Below are 12,789 nucleotides of genomic sequence, written 5' to 3' on the forward strand. Positions count from 1 at the left end.
AAATGATTTTTTTCTTAAAAAAGCTATAACAAACGGGCTCTAAATAGGCTCGTAGTTTGACCATAAAATCCACACAGTGATTAACCTCTCTAAGAGTATGGAAAATAACGACATTGTTCTTCTTAATCAAATGCTTCACATCTTGAATCAAGACCACATAGACATGAAATTTCGTTGTTGGACATTTGAGGAGGTTGATACAATGCGACCCTAGTAGATAACATAAAACTCAGCATACAAGATGTTAGAAGAGTCATGAATGTTTCCAGAAAAACCCGATAAATAAAAGCCAACATTATTTCGAATGGCTCCTCCAAAGCCAACTCTTATGGGGTGCCCAGATAACCACCATCAACATTAAGGATTGCACAAGAGTGATTACCATTGTTCTACTTATTGAATCTATCAACTGATTCAACATTGGAATTTGGAGCAAAACAAGATATGAGAGAATATACCATATTGTGAATGTTGTAGGAGAGGCAACTAAGATGCCAATTCTCATTGCTTAAACACATAAGAATTTGGTGACGCCAAACCCACCAAGCAGTAGCAACAAAGAGGAAAGAACGGGGACCCATAGAACTATCCTTCAACCAATCTATCACCTCCATATTTGAGTAGATATTCACATCATGGAAGCCAACATGGTGCCAAATGATTCGAGAGAAGTTACAATCACGAACACAATTAAGGAAAGTCTCATCATCAAGACCACAACGAGAGCAAATAGTCGATGGTGCAATATCTATATGGTTGACCAAAAGGAGAGTAGGGGACATTATACCCGACCCAGTAATAACCCAAAGGTTGGGGGACATTAGACCTGACCGGGGAATAACCCAAACAGGAATACATCGTGATAAATCAATCCAAGTGGATCTACTATAATCTATCATAACAAAATTCACTAATCACAGGCGCAGCCCAGCGAACCCGGGTATGAACGCGAAACTAGGTTTCAAAAAGTATGAAAAGTAAACATATGCAGAGAACATTTATAGTTTAAATATGGCGAATGGATCGACCGCAAACACGATATCGAAATCCAAGTGCCAACAACTCTCTGATCAACATCAAGCATAAAAAGCTCTTTTGAGCAAAACAACGTGTAAGAACTCAGATCGAGGGATGAGTCAAATACGTCGGTAACCAGACCCTTTCGGGTTTAACAAACCAGACCTTTTTGGGTTTTTGTTAACAGAACTAGACCCTTTCGGGTTTTTGAATCATAACCACTGGAATGAGGTCAAAACTCCAAATCCACCCAATCTCTGAATGAACATAACGACAAAAACGAACAAACCGTCGACCCATAAACACAAAAGCCCGCTTGTAGCAACAAGCGACAACCAACGAAACAAAACACAACTGACAAGAAAAAAAACCATTGTAGGAGACCAGTCGCCAAACAAAACCGACAAGAACACCCGAGGTCTAACAACCACCATACTAACTACCACCCACCATGACCCTTGTGTCGCGTGGGAAGTAGAGGCTACAACAACCACATGGAAAATAACTCATAAAGTCACTGCTGACAGATTTGGAACGAACAAACTACAAACGGCGATATAAGCGACACCACCACCACTTAGCACATCAACCCCAAGCTAGAAAAATCAAACACCGGTGGTAGAACCACATAATCTGACCCGAACACAAAGAACTCGGATCTGACGGAGGAAGTTGTTATGGAACAAAGTAAACAGTGGCTAGTAAGGGCACCAATGGTGAGAAGATTGAAACCCAATGCACCACCACCCAAGGAGGTTACATGGTGTGGCTAGTGTTTGGATTTGATAAGGGATAAAGGAAAACCAGCTGGGTGGGTTTGTTTTCAAAACAATCTCTCATCTCAAAACAATCTCTCATCTCCGGACTGGACTGTAGCTTCAGACTCTTATCAATTTAAACTCTTAGAATTTTTTTAAAAAAGCCAACACAATTCACCCCTCGCCCCCTCTTGTGTTTTTCTCACCTTCATCAAATACCATTGAGTTGAAATACTTGTGAAATGTTGTGATTCTAATTGTTATCTTGGAAAGTTCAAAATCCTACTTAAATTTAGGAACTGTTTGATATTCAAGTTCTTATTCATGAACAATAATAAACTACGGTCTTGAGTTTATATAACATTGAATCATGGACATATGAAACATTTGAAATTCTTGCTAGATTACAAACCCTGAAATATATATACATCATTGTAGAACTTTTTTTAAAAGATTTTTGTGGGACTTTTGTTTGAGGGGAAATTAAGTTATAAGTTGGGGAGAGTTGATAAGTGTCAAAGGTACTTACTTTTCTTACAAGTAATATAAGGAAAATTCTCATAATATATTCTCTTATATTCTCTAATTATAAAACTAATTAATGTCTACCAAAAATACAATCTTACCCCTTCTTAATTTTTTGACACGTCATTAAAATTATATCCTTTAGTGTCTTTTGCTTCAACTTCCCCCTATTTTTTCTCTCTTAAAAACAAATTAAAACAAACTCACTCGATAAAACACACTAACTAAATCTTTTTTAAAGAAAAAACAAACATAATCTTAATTTCAATCAAAACAAATTTTTCTATAATTCAACTTTTAAATATCTAAAGAGTTAAAAAAAAATTACAATCTTCTATTCTCTATTCTCTAATCATGAAATTTATTTTCTACCCAAAATAAAATCTTACCCCTTCTTAATCTTTTGACACGTCAACAAAATTATATAGTTTTGTGTATTTTGTTTCAACTCCCCCATATTTTTTCTCTTTTAAAAACAAATTAAAACAAATTCACTCAATAAAATAAAACACACTAACTTTTTTTTTGGTGGTGGTGGTGTCTGGGATTCGAACCTCAGACGTGTCCTTTTTTTTTGGTGGTGTCTGGGATTCGAACCTCAGACCTTACATATATTATGCATTGTCCTTTACCATTTGAGCTAAGCTCACGGGGACAATAAAACACACTAACTTAATCTATAAACAAACTTCTTCACCAAAAAAAAAAATTTCTTAATCCCAATCAAAATAAATTTTCTTATAATTCAACTTTAAAATATCTAAAAAGTTAAAAAAAAAAACAAATACAATCTATTATCTTTCTCTAATTATGAAAGTTAATGATTAGTAAAAACACAATTTTGCCGCATCTTAAGATTTTGACACCTCAAATTATATTTATCTTTTTGTGTCTTTTGTAACAAAAAATGTATTTAGCTGAGAGAGAACATAAATTTCAAAATATTGATGTGATTTCGCAACAAAAAATTTCTTTTATATTGATGTATCTAAACAAACTACAGTATATTATATTTTTAAAAATGATTTTATTACCATAAACAAACACGAAATAGATTATGATATTTTTATAAAATTTTTAAAAAATCACTAAATTTTTTAACGTTAATATTATTTTTATTTTAATTCGTAACAAATGAGCCCTACGGGGTTTGTCCTCGTGAGCTTAGATCAGTTGGTAGGGACAAAGCATAATATATGCAAGGTCAGGCGTTCAAACCACGACCACCACCAAAAAAATAACTTTTTATAATTTTAAAAAAACTTTAAACAAGAAGATAATTTTGTAACACAATTTTATATAGTTGTATCCAAAATTTTTTAAGAAGTGATTTTGGTGGTGGCCGGGGTTTGAACCCCAGACCTTGCATATATTATGCATTGTCCCAACCAAATGAGCTTAGCTCACGAGGACTTTTTAAGAAGTGATTGTTATTACGATAAACAAACACAACTAATTATGCTTTTTCAAAAATAATCTCTAAATAATTGAATATCAAATATATATTCTTTTATTCAATATATATTTCACTTACCAATAAAATATGGTTGAGATAGTTATCTTCGATACTACAAAACACTGAAAAAAATTTCATTAAGAAAATAAAAATAAACATTCAATTTCATTAAGAAAATAAATATAAACATTCAATTATATCTGATTGATAATCACAATGATTGATAATCACATTGATAATCACAAAATAAGAAAACTTCATTTTTTTTTTGTAGTGGCCAGGGTTTGAACCTCGGACCTTGCATATATTATGCATTGTCCATGCCAACTGAGCTAAGCTCACGAGGACAACAAAACTTCATTCTTAAAAAAATAACTTAACTTCAAGAAACTTACGAAATATTTATTACAAGGCATATATCTATTTTTTTTTAAAAAAAAATAGACATTTTCAAGATTGTTTCTTTTCTAAAAATAATTTGCCTTTGTTTTTTCTATATTTTTTTCTTAGTCAAAAGAAAAATTATATTAAATAAAAAGAAATAGATAAAGAGTCTGAGGGTATTAGACCTGACTCAGGTACAACCCAAAACGGGGATACAACATAATAAATTGGACCAAGTGGATCGAATCAAATCTACTCTAATAAAAATTCACTAATCACGGGCGCAACCTACCAAACCCATATACGGGCGCGAAACCCAGGTTACAAAAAAATATGAAAAGGGAACCTCTGCTGTCGCGTCATTTTTCGGAGATCAAGGCTACTTGATTAGCGTTTGACTAACTTTTTATTTCACGACTATGGAAAAATTTATTTAAATTGGGGGGTCCGGGGGTTGGTTATATTTAGGGAAGGTATTAAGACCCTAAATATTCGTAGTACTCTACGAGAACCTTTTGGTTTTATTTAACATTTCGTGCTTTAAACTTGCTTTGAAAGAAAGTAATGAGATGTACATAAATGGTGAATAAAATAAAGAAAAAAAAGGGTTGATTTTAATTTGATTTGAGAGGACGAGTCCTTTGCCTACGTACCCGTGAGGGATCAAAATCACGTAGTTCGGGGTAGAAATTGATGTTTGATTGGTTGAGTGTTTTTTATTAGTTTTGAAAAAAGGTTTTAAAATGAAAAGCCAAGTGGCAAATGAGAATTGGTTTGTATTTTTTATATTGAAAGAAAAATGACTCAAAGTAGAATTAAAATTTGATTTGAAATTTGATTAAGAAAGAAAATAAAAAGAACGCTCGCTTGATTGAGAAATCAAGGTTTATTATGAAAATATTTTTGTGATTTTTGTTATTTGAATGTTTTTGTTGTTTTGGAATAATAAATGAAAATTAAACTAACGGAGCAATAAAAATAAAAGCGCGTGGATTTTTGTACTGATGTTGGGTCACCACAAAATCCCTAATCTAATTTTTTTTTGTATTTTTTTGATATATATAAAGCGGTAAAGAAATAAAAGACACACACACACACACACACACACACACACACACACACACACTTTTCTCATTTATATTTACATTGGACCTAAATACATTCTAATTGCTGGAAAATAAATGACAATAATTAAAATGCTAAATAGAAATAAAATAAAATGCTAAAAAGAAATAAAATGCAAGAAAATAAAAGAAAGGGACAACCGAAGGGACAAAATTCCGAAGGGACAGAAAAAAGAGGGAGAAGAAAAGAATAGGTCGTCAACACAAGCTAAATGAGGGAGAAGAGAGAAAAGTTCTTTGACAACTCAAGAGAACTTTTGGTGTGTCAAATTGTGAAGGATGAGAGCTCTATTTATAGGTTCTAAGGTTGATGAAAAATGGAAAATTGGTTTAATGCACTTTGATGGGGATTTGAATGAGATTGATGGTTTTGGAATGTGATTTGAACGATTTTTCAAATGGGAGAGTTGACATGTAAAAATGGCATGATTGGTGGCACACTTGAGAAAGGAAAAAAATTGGACCTTGACACTATATTTTTTTGACAATTGTTGGACTCCTTAAAAAAGTTAATAAAAACCTAAAGAAGTAATTAAACGAAAAAAATAAAAAACAATGGTAAAATGGAAAATAAAAAAAATATAAAAATCAAGACTGAATAAAAATGAAAGATAAAAATAAAAACTAAAAGTTTAAAAAAAAAAGACTAATAAATAAAAAAAGTGAGAAGAGGATCCGAAGTCGGAAAAAATGGGGTATTTTAAAATAACTCTCTGCCGAAATTTCCTTTGAAAAGTCAAAGACTATTCAGGGTCAGACAGCGTATGAATGTAGGATGTTAGGTCAAAAATTGGGGTATGACAGATGCCCCTATTTAAGTTTCTTCGTCCGGAGATTTGAAGATGAAATCTTTGAGTTGACGGAACGAAGAGACTTAAATGCAAAAGTACACCAATTTTGGACCTAAGATGCTGTGAAATGCTCATGATGCAATTATGAACGCAGGACGGCAAAGATGATTTGACTGGGATGTGAAACAACAACGGGATACCCAAGTTTATTGGAGAAAAAGGGATCCGACTCCGCTAGGGGGAATGTAGTTTCACTGGGAAAATTATTGTCTTCTATCGTATTGATAGTTGTATGAAGACAAAACCTTGGGGTGACATCTCTTGTCCACACACACTAGGGATGACACTTTTGACATTCCATAATCCGACAGAACGGGGAATGACACTTGAGAGAATAGAAATTGAGTGACGTCTCGTCCTCCGACATACCGGGAGATGACACTATTGACATTCCGTCATCCGACAAAACGGGGAATGAAACACTTGATATTCCGTAATCCGACAATTCGGGGAATGAAACACTTGATATTCCGTAATCCGACAACGCGGGGAATGAAGTTTTTGATATTTCTTAATTCGATAAATCGGGGAATGAGACTTTGATATTCCGTAATCCGACAATGCGGGGAATGAAGTTTTGATATTCTGTAATCCGATAAACCGGGGAATGATGCTTTTGACCTTCCGTAATCCGACAAAACGGGGAAAGACACTTTTGATATTCCGTAATCCGATAAACCGGGGAATGAGACTTTTGATATTCCGTAATCCGACAAACCGGGGAAAGAAGTTTTGATCTTCCGTAATCCGACAAAATGAGGAAAGACACTTTTGATATTCCGTAATCCGATAAACCGGGGAATGACACATTTGATATTCCGTAATCCGATAAGCCGGGGAAAGACACGTTTGAGATTCTGTAATCCGATAAACCGGGGAAAGGCACGTTTGATATTCCGTAATCCGATAAACCGGGGAATGACATACTTGACATTCCGTAATCCGATAGACTGGGGAATGAAATTCTTGATATTCCCTAATCCGACAAAGCGGGGAATGACACATTTGATATTCCGTAATCCGATAAACCGGGGAATGACACATTTGATATTCCGTAATCCGATAAACCGGGGAATTGTAACACTTGAAATTCCGTAATCCGACAAAGCGGGGAATGATACACTTGACATTCCGTAATCCGACAAAGCGGGAAATTGGAACACTTGAAATTCCGTAATCCGACAAAGCGGGGAATGATACACTTGACATTCCGTAATCCGACAAAGCGGGGAATTGGAACACTTGAAATTCCGTAATCCGACAAAGCGGGGAATGATACACTTGATAAGATAAAGGTTGAGTGAGGACCGACCTGAAAGCATACAGCCAAATAAGATTTTGGGTGACTGATGCAACCATGTATGAATGATGTTGTGTATATGTTGTGTATGAGTGAATGTAATAATGCATGAATGTATGGATGTGCGAAAGTATTAGTGTATGAATGTATGATTGTATGAATGTATGAGTGTATGAATTGTAACTTGGATGACTGTATGAAATGTATATTACAGGTGACTCGATGAAACGAGACAAGACATATGAGATGGGAGGCGGACTGACATCGCAGTACAAACACTCGCCAAACTTCCTTGGAGATGATGTTATTGTGAACAAATTGAACCGTTGATTGGAGTAAAAACCCATAACAAGGTAGCAGTTGATGCTCCTGGGGATAAAGCCCATTATGATCAAAAGTCTGGAAGAAGTCGCCATTTGTAAACCGGCGCAGAGTACTCTTCCACTGGTATGCCTTAGCAGTCATGTTTTTTTGTTTTTTCTTTTGAAAATTCCTAACTTTTGCCTGGACCTCCCTTTCGGGTTTACAGTCCACCGGGAGTATATTCCTTTTTTGTGCCCCTAATTTTTGCCTGGACCGCCCTTTCAGGTTTTCAGTCCACCGGGACGCTCTCTATTGCCTAAGCCGCCTTTTCAGGTTTTCAGCTTAGCGAGCCTTGATTATTTTTTTTGTATTATTATTTTTTGACCGTGACAACATCTTGCTCAGAGCAGGAGTCCTCTCCACAATGCTTAGCCAAGTTTCTCTTCTGGAATCGTTCTCGAGACGGACGTTGATGTACGCTTCACCTACTCACGAGTTCAAAGAGTGTGTTTGTTGTTCACACTTCTCAAAAGATGTAAAAAAAGTTTTGTATTTTGAAAATTTTTGCTTCAAGTATTGTCATCAAAAATAGAAGAAATTTTGCAAATAGAATAAATGAGAGCTCCAAATAAATGGGCACAGGCTCAAATTTGATGAATTGAGTGGTGGCCTGCCAATGGCGTGGCCCCACGGATCTTTGAAAAATTTGGAAAATGGTAAATATATGGGAAGGTACATTGAACAAAATAACCGTTATTCTCCCTAACAACTTTGAATGCCCCTGTTCCGAGTCTTTGATATGCAGATGCTTCGAATCGGAGGTCTTTTGATAGCTGGATGCCCTAAGTGGATCGTGCCTGACCGGATGCGACCTTGAATTGCCCCTGCTCCGAGTCTTGGATTTGTAGATGCTTAAATTGGAGGTTCTTTGGTAGCAGGTATGCCCCAAGTGGATGGTGCTGACTGATGCAGTTACTTTTCCATGATCCTTAACTTTTGCATAGATCGCCCTTTTGGGTTTTCAATCTATCAGGATAATCATTTTTGTTAATGTCTCTAATTTTTGCCTGGACTGCCCTTTCGGTTTTTCAGTCCACCGAGACGCTCATTTTTACCTAAGTCGCCTTTTCAGGTTTGCGACTCATCGAGCTTTCATTTTTTGACAAAGTATTTCTTGACTGCACCAGCGCTCATAGGACGTGTGTGTTTGTCACCATCCATAGTTGTAAGAGTCATTGCATGAGCCTTCAAAATTAGGCGTCCACTTGCCCCTGGAGTCTGGTTGGAATGATAGTATCTTTAGGGCACAAAGTCTCCTCCTTGAAATTTACGGGGACGAACCTTCTTGTTGGAAGTTTGTTTCAACCTCTTTTGACATAGTTGTACAAGGTTGTTATGCATTTAAATTTGATCAAACTTGGATTCCAGCAGAACTCCTATTGACAGGACTTTGACCTTCACGGGAAGTATGGTCTCCATGTTGTATACTGAAGAACAAGGGGGTTGCCCTTGCTGAAGTGTGTACTGAAGTACAATACTCATGAAGTGCAGATGATAGCATCTCGGGCCAGTCTTTGTAAGTGACTGCTATCTTCTGGACAATCTTCTTGATTTTTGTTTCCTACTTCGACGGCTAAGATGCCCCAGTATGCGAGAGATTTTTGTCGGGAATCTCTTCATTCTCCTCTTCAGCTTCGTACACATGGAATTCAAAGTCGAGAGAGAGTACACAGTTAATGTGTTCAATGGGCTTATCAATGTTTAATCTGCATTTATGTTTGATTTTAGAAAGTGAATGATTGTATGCAGACATTTGGAAAAGATTATTTATTTAAGGTTCTTTGTATTACCATTTTTCCAGAAAAAACACAAAATAAAACAAAGTCGGGATCAAAACGACCTTTTTATTAATGATGACAATACTTAAAGTAAAAAGCCCTACACAAGTTCACTTTCGTCTCGGGCAGGACAAAAGGATATTTTTGAAAAGGGAAAAGTAACAAACAAACATTAATTGAACGAAAAGCAGCGGAAGGAACGTCAGTATCGACCCAATTACGGCTAACCACTCCATGTGACACAATGCTAGGTGCCGGGATTCGGTATCAGATTAACTTTGCACATTTGGATTCAAGTCTGTGAAGGACAGGATCTTGGCTTCGACTAAGTCTTGAACTGCATTCCTCAAAGCATAACAGCGCTCAACATCGTGACCTGGTGCCCCTTGATGGAAGACACATGAGAGGTCGGCTCTAAACCCTGCTGGCAATTTTTTGGGCATCGGATGAGGCGGCCTGGTCTGGACATAATTCCATTTGAGTAAAGATGGGAGCAACTCAGCGTACTTCATGGGAATCGGATCAAATCGTGTCCTTGGAGCTTGTTGTCGAGGCTGTTGTTGCTGATAAAGCGTTTGTTGAATGGCATTGTTAGCGGGTGTAATAGCAGCCACGTGTCGATAGGCCGGATAATTTTGCTGAGGCCTCCCATGGGCCACCATACTGACCTCTTGCTCTTTCTTTCTTGGGAAGTGGTTCCCAAATATCTTGGTTCCACTGGCAGAAGTTTCATCTTTAACTAAACGTCCCTCTCGGACACCTTCCTCTAAACTTACACCCACACCGACCATCTCCGCGAAGCTCCTGGATGCACGTCCGACCATTTTCTTGTAGTAGAATTGACTGAGAGATTTCAAGAACAGCTTGGTCATCTCCTTCTCTTCTATACGTGGGCTAACCTGGGCAGCTATATTTCTCCACCGCTAAGCATACTCCTTGAATGTTTCTTTGTCCCCTTGAGTCAGAGCTTGAAGGTCACCCCGGTCTGGAGCCATGTCTACATTGTAGTTATACTGTTGTACAAAAGCATCACACAAATCCTGGAAAGTTCGGATGTTCGCCTTGTCTAGATTCATATACCACTTCAAAGCGGGATTAGTTAGGCTTTCTTGAAAGAAGTAGATAAGGACCTCATCATCTTTAGCATACGCGAACATCTTTCTTACATACATTGTCAGGTGGTCCTTAGGGCATGAGCTTCCTTTATACTTTTCAAAATCTGGGACCTTGAATTTGTGGGGTATCCGAACGTTTGGTACCAAGCAGAGGTCATAAGCAGTCTTCCCAAAAGTTTCTTCCCCACGGAGAGCTCTCATCTCCTGCCGCATCTCATCATACTTCTCTTGGAGGTCATCAACCCTGTCATAGGCCCCCACACTCCCAGAATGGAAGATGGGTTCCTCTTCTTGTGGGATAGTATGAACAGCAGGTGCTGAGTAGGTCACGGCAGCTGGAGGAATCGACGTAACTTGCTGAGGAACATGAGTTGCACGTTGAAAAGTAGGCATTGGACTTTCACAAGCAGTAGGGCGGAATATTTCACCAGCAGAAAAGGGCAGGCCCCAAGGCATGGAGCGTTGTGGTGCATAGTACTTCGGAGTGTCGACATAAAATCTCCATTCAGGGCCAGTAGAAACAAATGCTTCGGCCTCGGTGCTGACAGGCGGATGAGGAGGTGGTGGAGTCTGTGCAACTGCCAACAACTTTACCAGATTAGTTAACTCTTCCATCTTTGTCTCCATAGATGCCAACTCATCCAACTTGGTATTCACGGTTGTCATCTCTTCCCGGAGTGCCTGACTTTCTTGCTCAAAACGTTCCATTTTCTTCTTAATATTTGCCCGAGTGTTGTATGTGCGAGTAGATTTGTAGAGAATACGTCAGGCCACTTTTGAAACAGGTTGACCCTTTAATGGAAAAGACAAATTGTGTGAGACTCGGATTTGAAACTATGAAATGCAAAATGATTGCATGATATGTTTATGCAAAAATGGAAAATTTTTAATTTATCGAGGGACTTGTCAAAGTGATTGTAAACATCATAAGGAACATTGTTTCATTTGATAGTTTGAAATATTACGAACAGTTCCCTTAAGAGCAAAAGGAAAAGGACCCAAATGAAAGCTAAGGTCTAGTTAAGACTTTTGAAATTGTATTCCTTGGTGTTCCTTTTCATAAGGTCCACATCTCTGATGTTTACAAAAACTTATCTAAGTCCTTCGATATTTAATGAGAAAAAAAAAGTTTGTTTATGAATGAATGCATGTATGCATGATTATGCAAAAAGAACGGCGTGTTGGAGCCAGGGGTAACAACGCCATTTGGTAAGGACTATGGTTTCCATTTGCACATGTAACAATGGATCTACCAAGTTCTCAAAGTTTTCAACCACTTCTGAATATTATCGGGTTACAGGACTACTCCCGGTCCAATAACATTCGTAGGAAGGTCTCATTTGAGTGTAGTATCGCGTATCAACCAATTCAAGACTACTCCTGATTAGCCACCGCACTACGTCCTAAAAGGCCAAGATGGGTTAAAGGTAACTAAAGGTCCTCAACTTTAACAGTCACTTGAAAATAACAATGCCAATCACGACTACTCATGTCGACATAAATTACTTCCAGGAGACCTCCATTGAGTGGGGTTATCACATGTCCCATATCCCGAAACTTACTCTCGGTATGGGACTTTGATTATACCACCATCCTATCTTATGTTTCCCTCAAGTCCGGGTGTAGGACTTATCTCACCACTCACGTTTAAGAAAGGAGAAAGAAGAAGGAAGAACACATATATACACGAATTTCCATCTTTTCTTTTTTTTATTTTTTTTTTTGATTTTTTAAAGCAAGTTTAAAGCACAAAATTTTAAAAAAAGCCAAGTCAGGCTTAACCCTCTTAGGGGTCCCCAGTGAAGTCGCCGTTTCTGTCGCGTCATTTTTCGGAGATCAAGGCTACTTGATTAGCGTTTGACTCACTTTTTATTTCACGACTTTGAAAAAATTTATTTAAATTGGGGGGTCCGGGGGTTGGTTATATTTAGGGAAGGTATTAGCACCCTAAATATTCGTAGTACTCTACGAGAACCTTTTGGTTTTATTTAACATTTCGTGCTTTAAACTTGCTTTGAAAGAAAGTAATGAGATGTACATAAATGGTGAATAAAATAAAGAAAAAAAGGGTTGATTTTAATTTGATTTGAGAGGACGAGTCCTTTGCCTACGTACCCG

At 37.3% G+C, this 12,789-nt stretch overlaps 1 protein-coding gene across 1 annotated transcript; it reads right to left on the minus strand.

The window, feature by feature from the left end:
- Positions 1-10,479: 10,479 nt before the first annotated feature.
- On the minus strand, positions 10,480-11,379 carry LOC146930215 (uncharacterized). Its single transcript, XM_085707513.1, has one exon. The coding sequence runs from the start codon at positions 11,377-11,379 to the stop codon at positions 10,480-10,482; it is 900 nt and encodes a 299-aa protein (XP_085563639.1).
- Positions 11,380-12,789: the final 1,410 nt, after the last annotated feature.

The sequence above is a fragment of the Medicago sativa genome, chromosome 4, assembly GCF_051527215.1.
Source record: "Medicago sativa cultivar Bolivia chromosome 4, Bolivia_mono, whole genome shotgun sequence".
Lineage (NCBI taxonomy): Eukaryota > Viridiplantae > Streptophyta > Magnoliopsida > Fabales > Fabaceae > Medicago > Medicago sativa.

Coding starts and splice junctions, on each gene's coding strand:
- LOC146930215 (XM_085707513.1), bottom strand. CDS start 11,379: ATGGAACGTTTTGAGCAAGAAAGTCAGGCACTCCGGGAAGAGATGACA.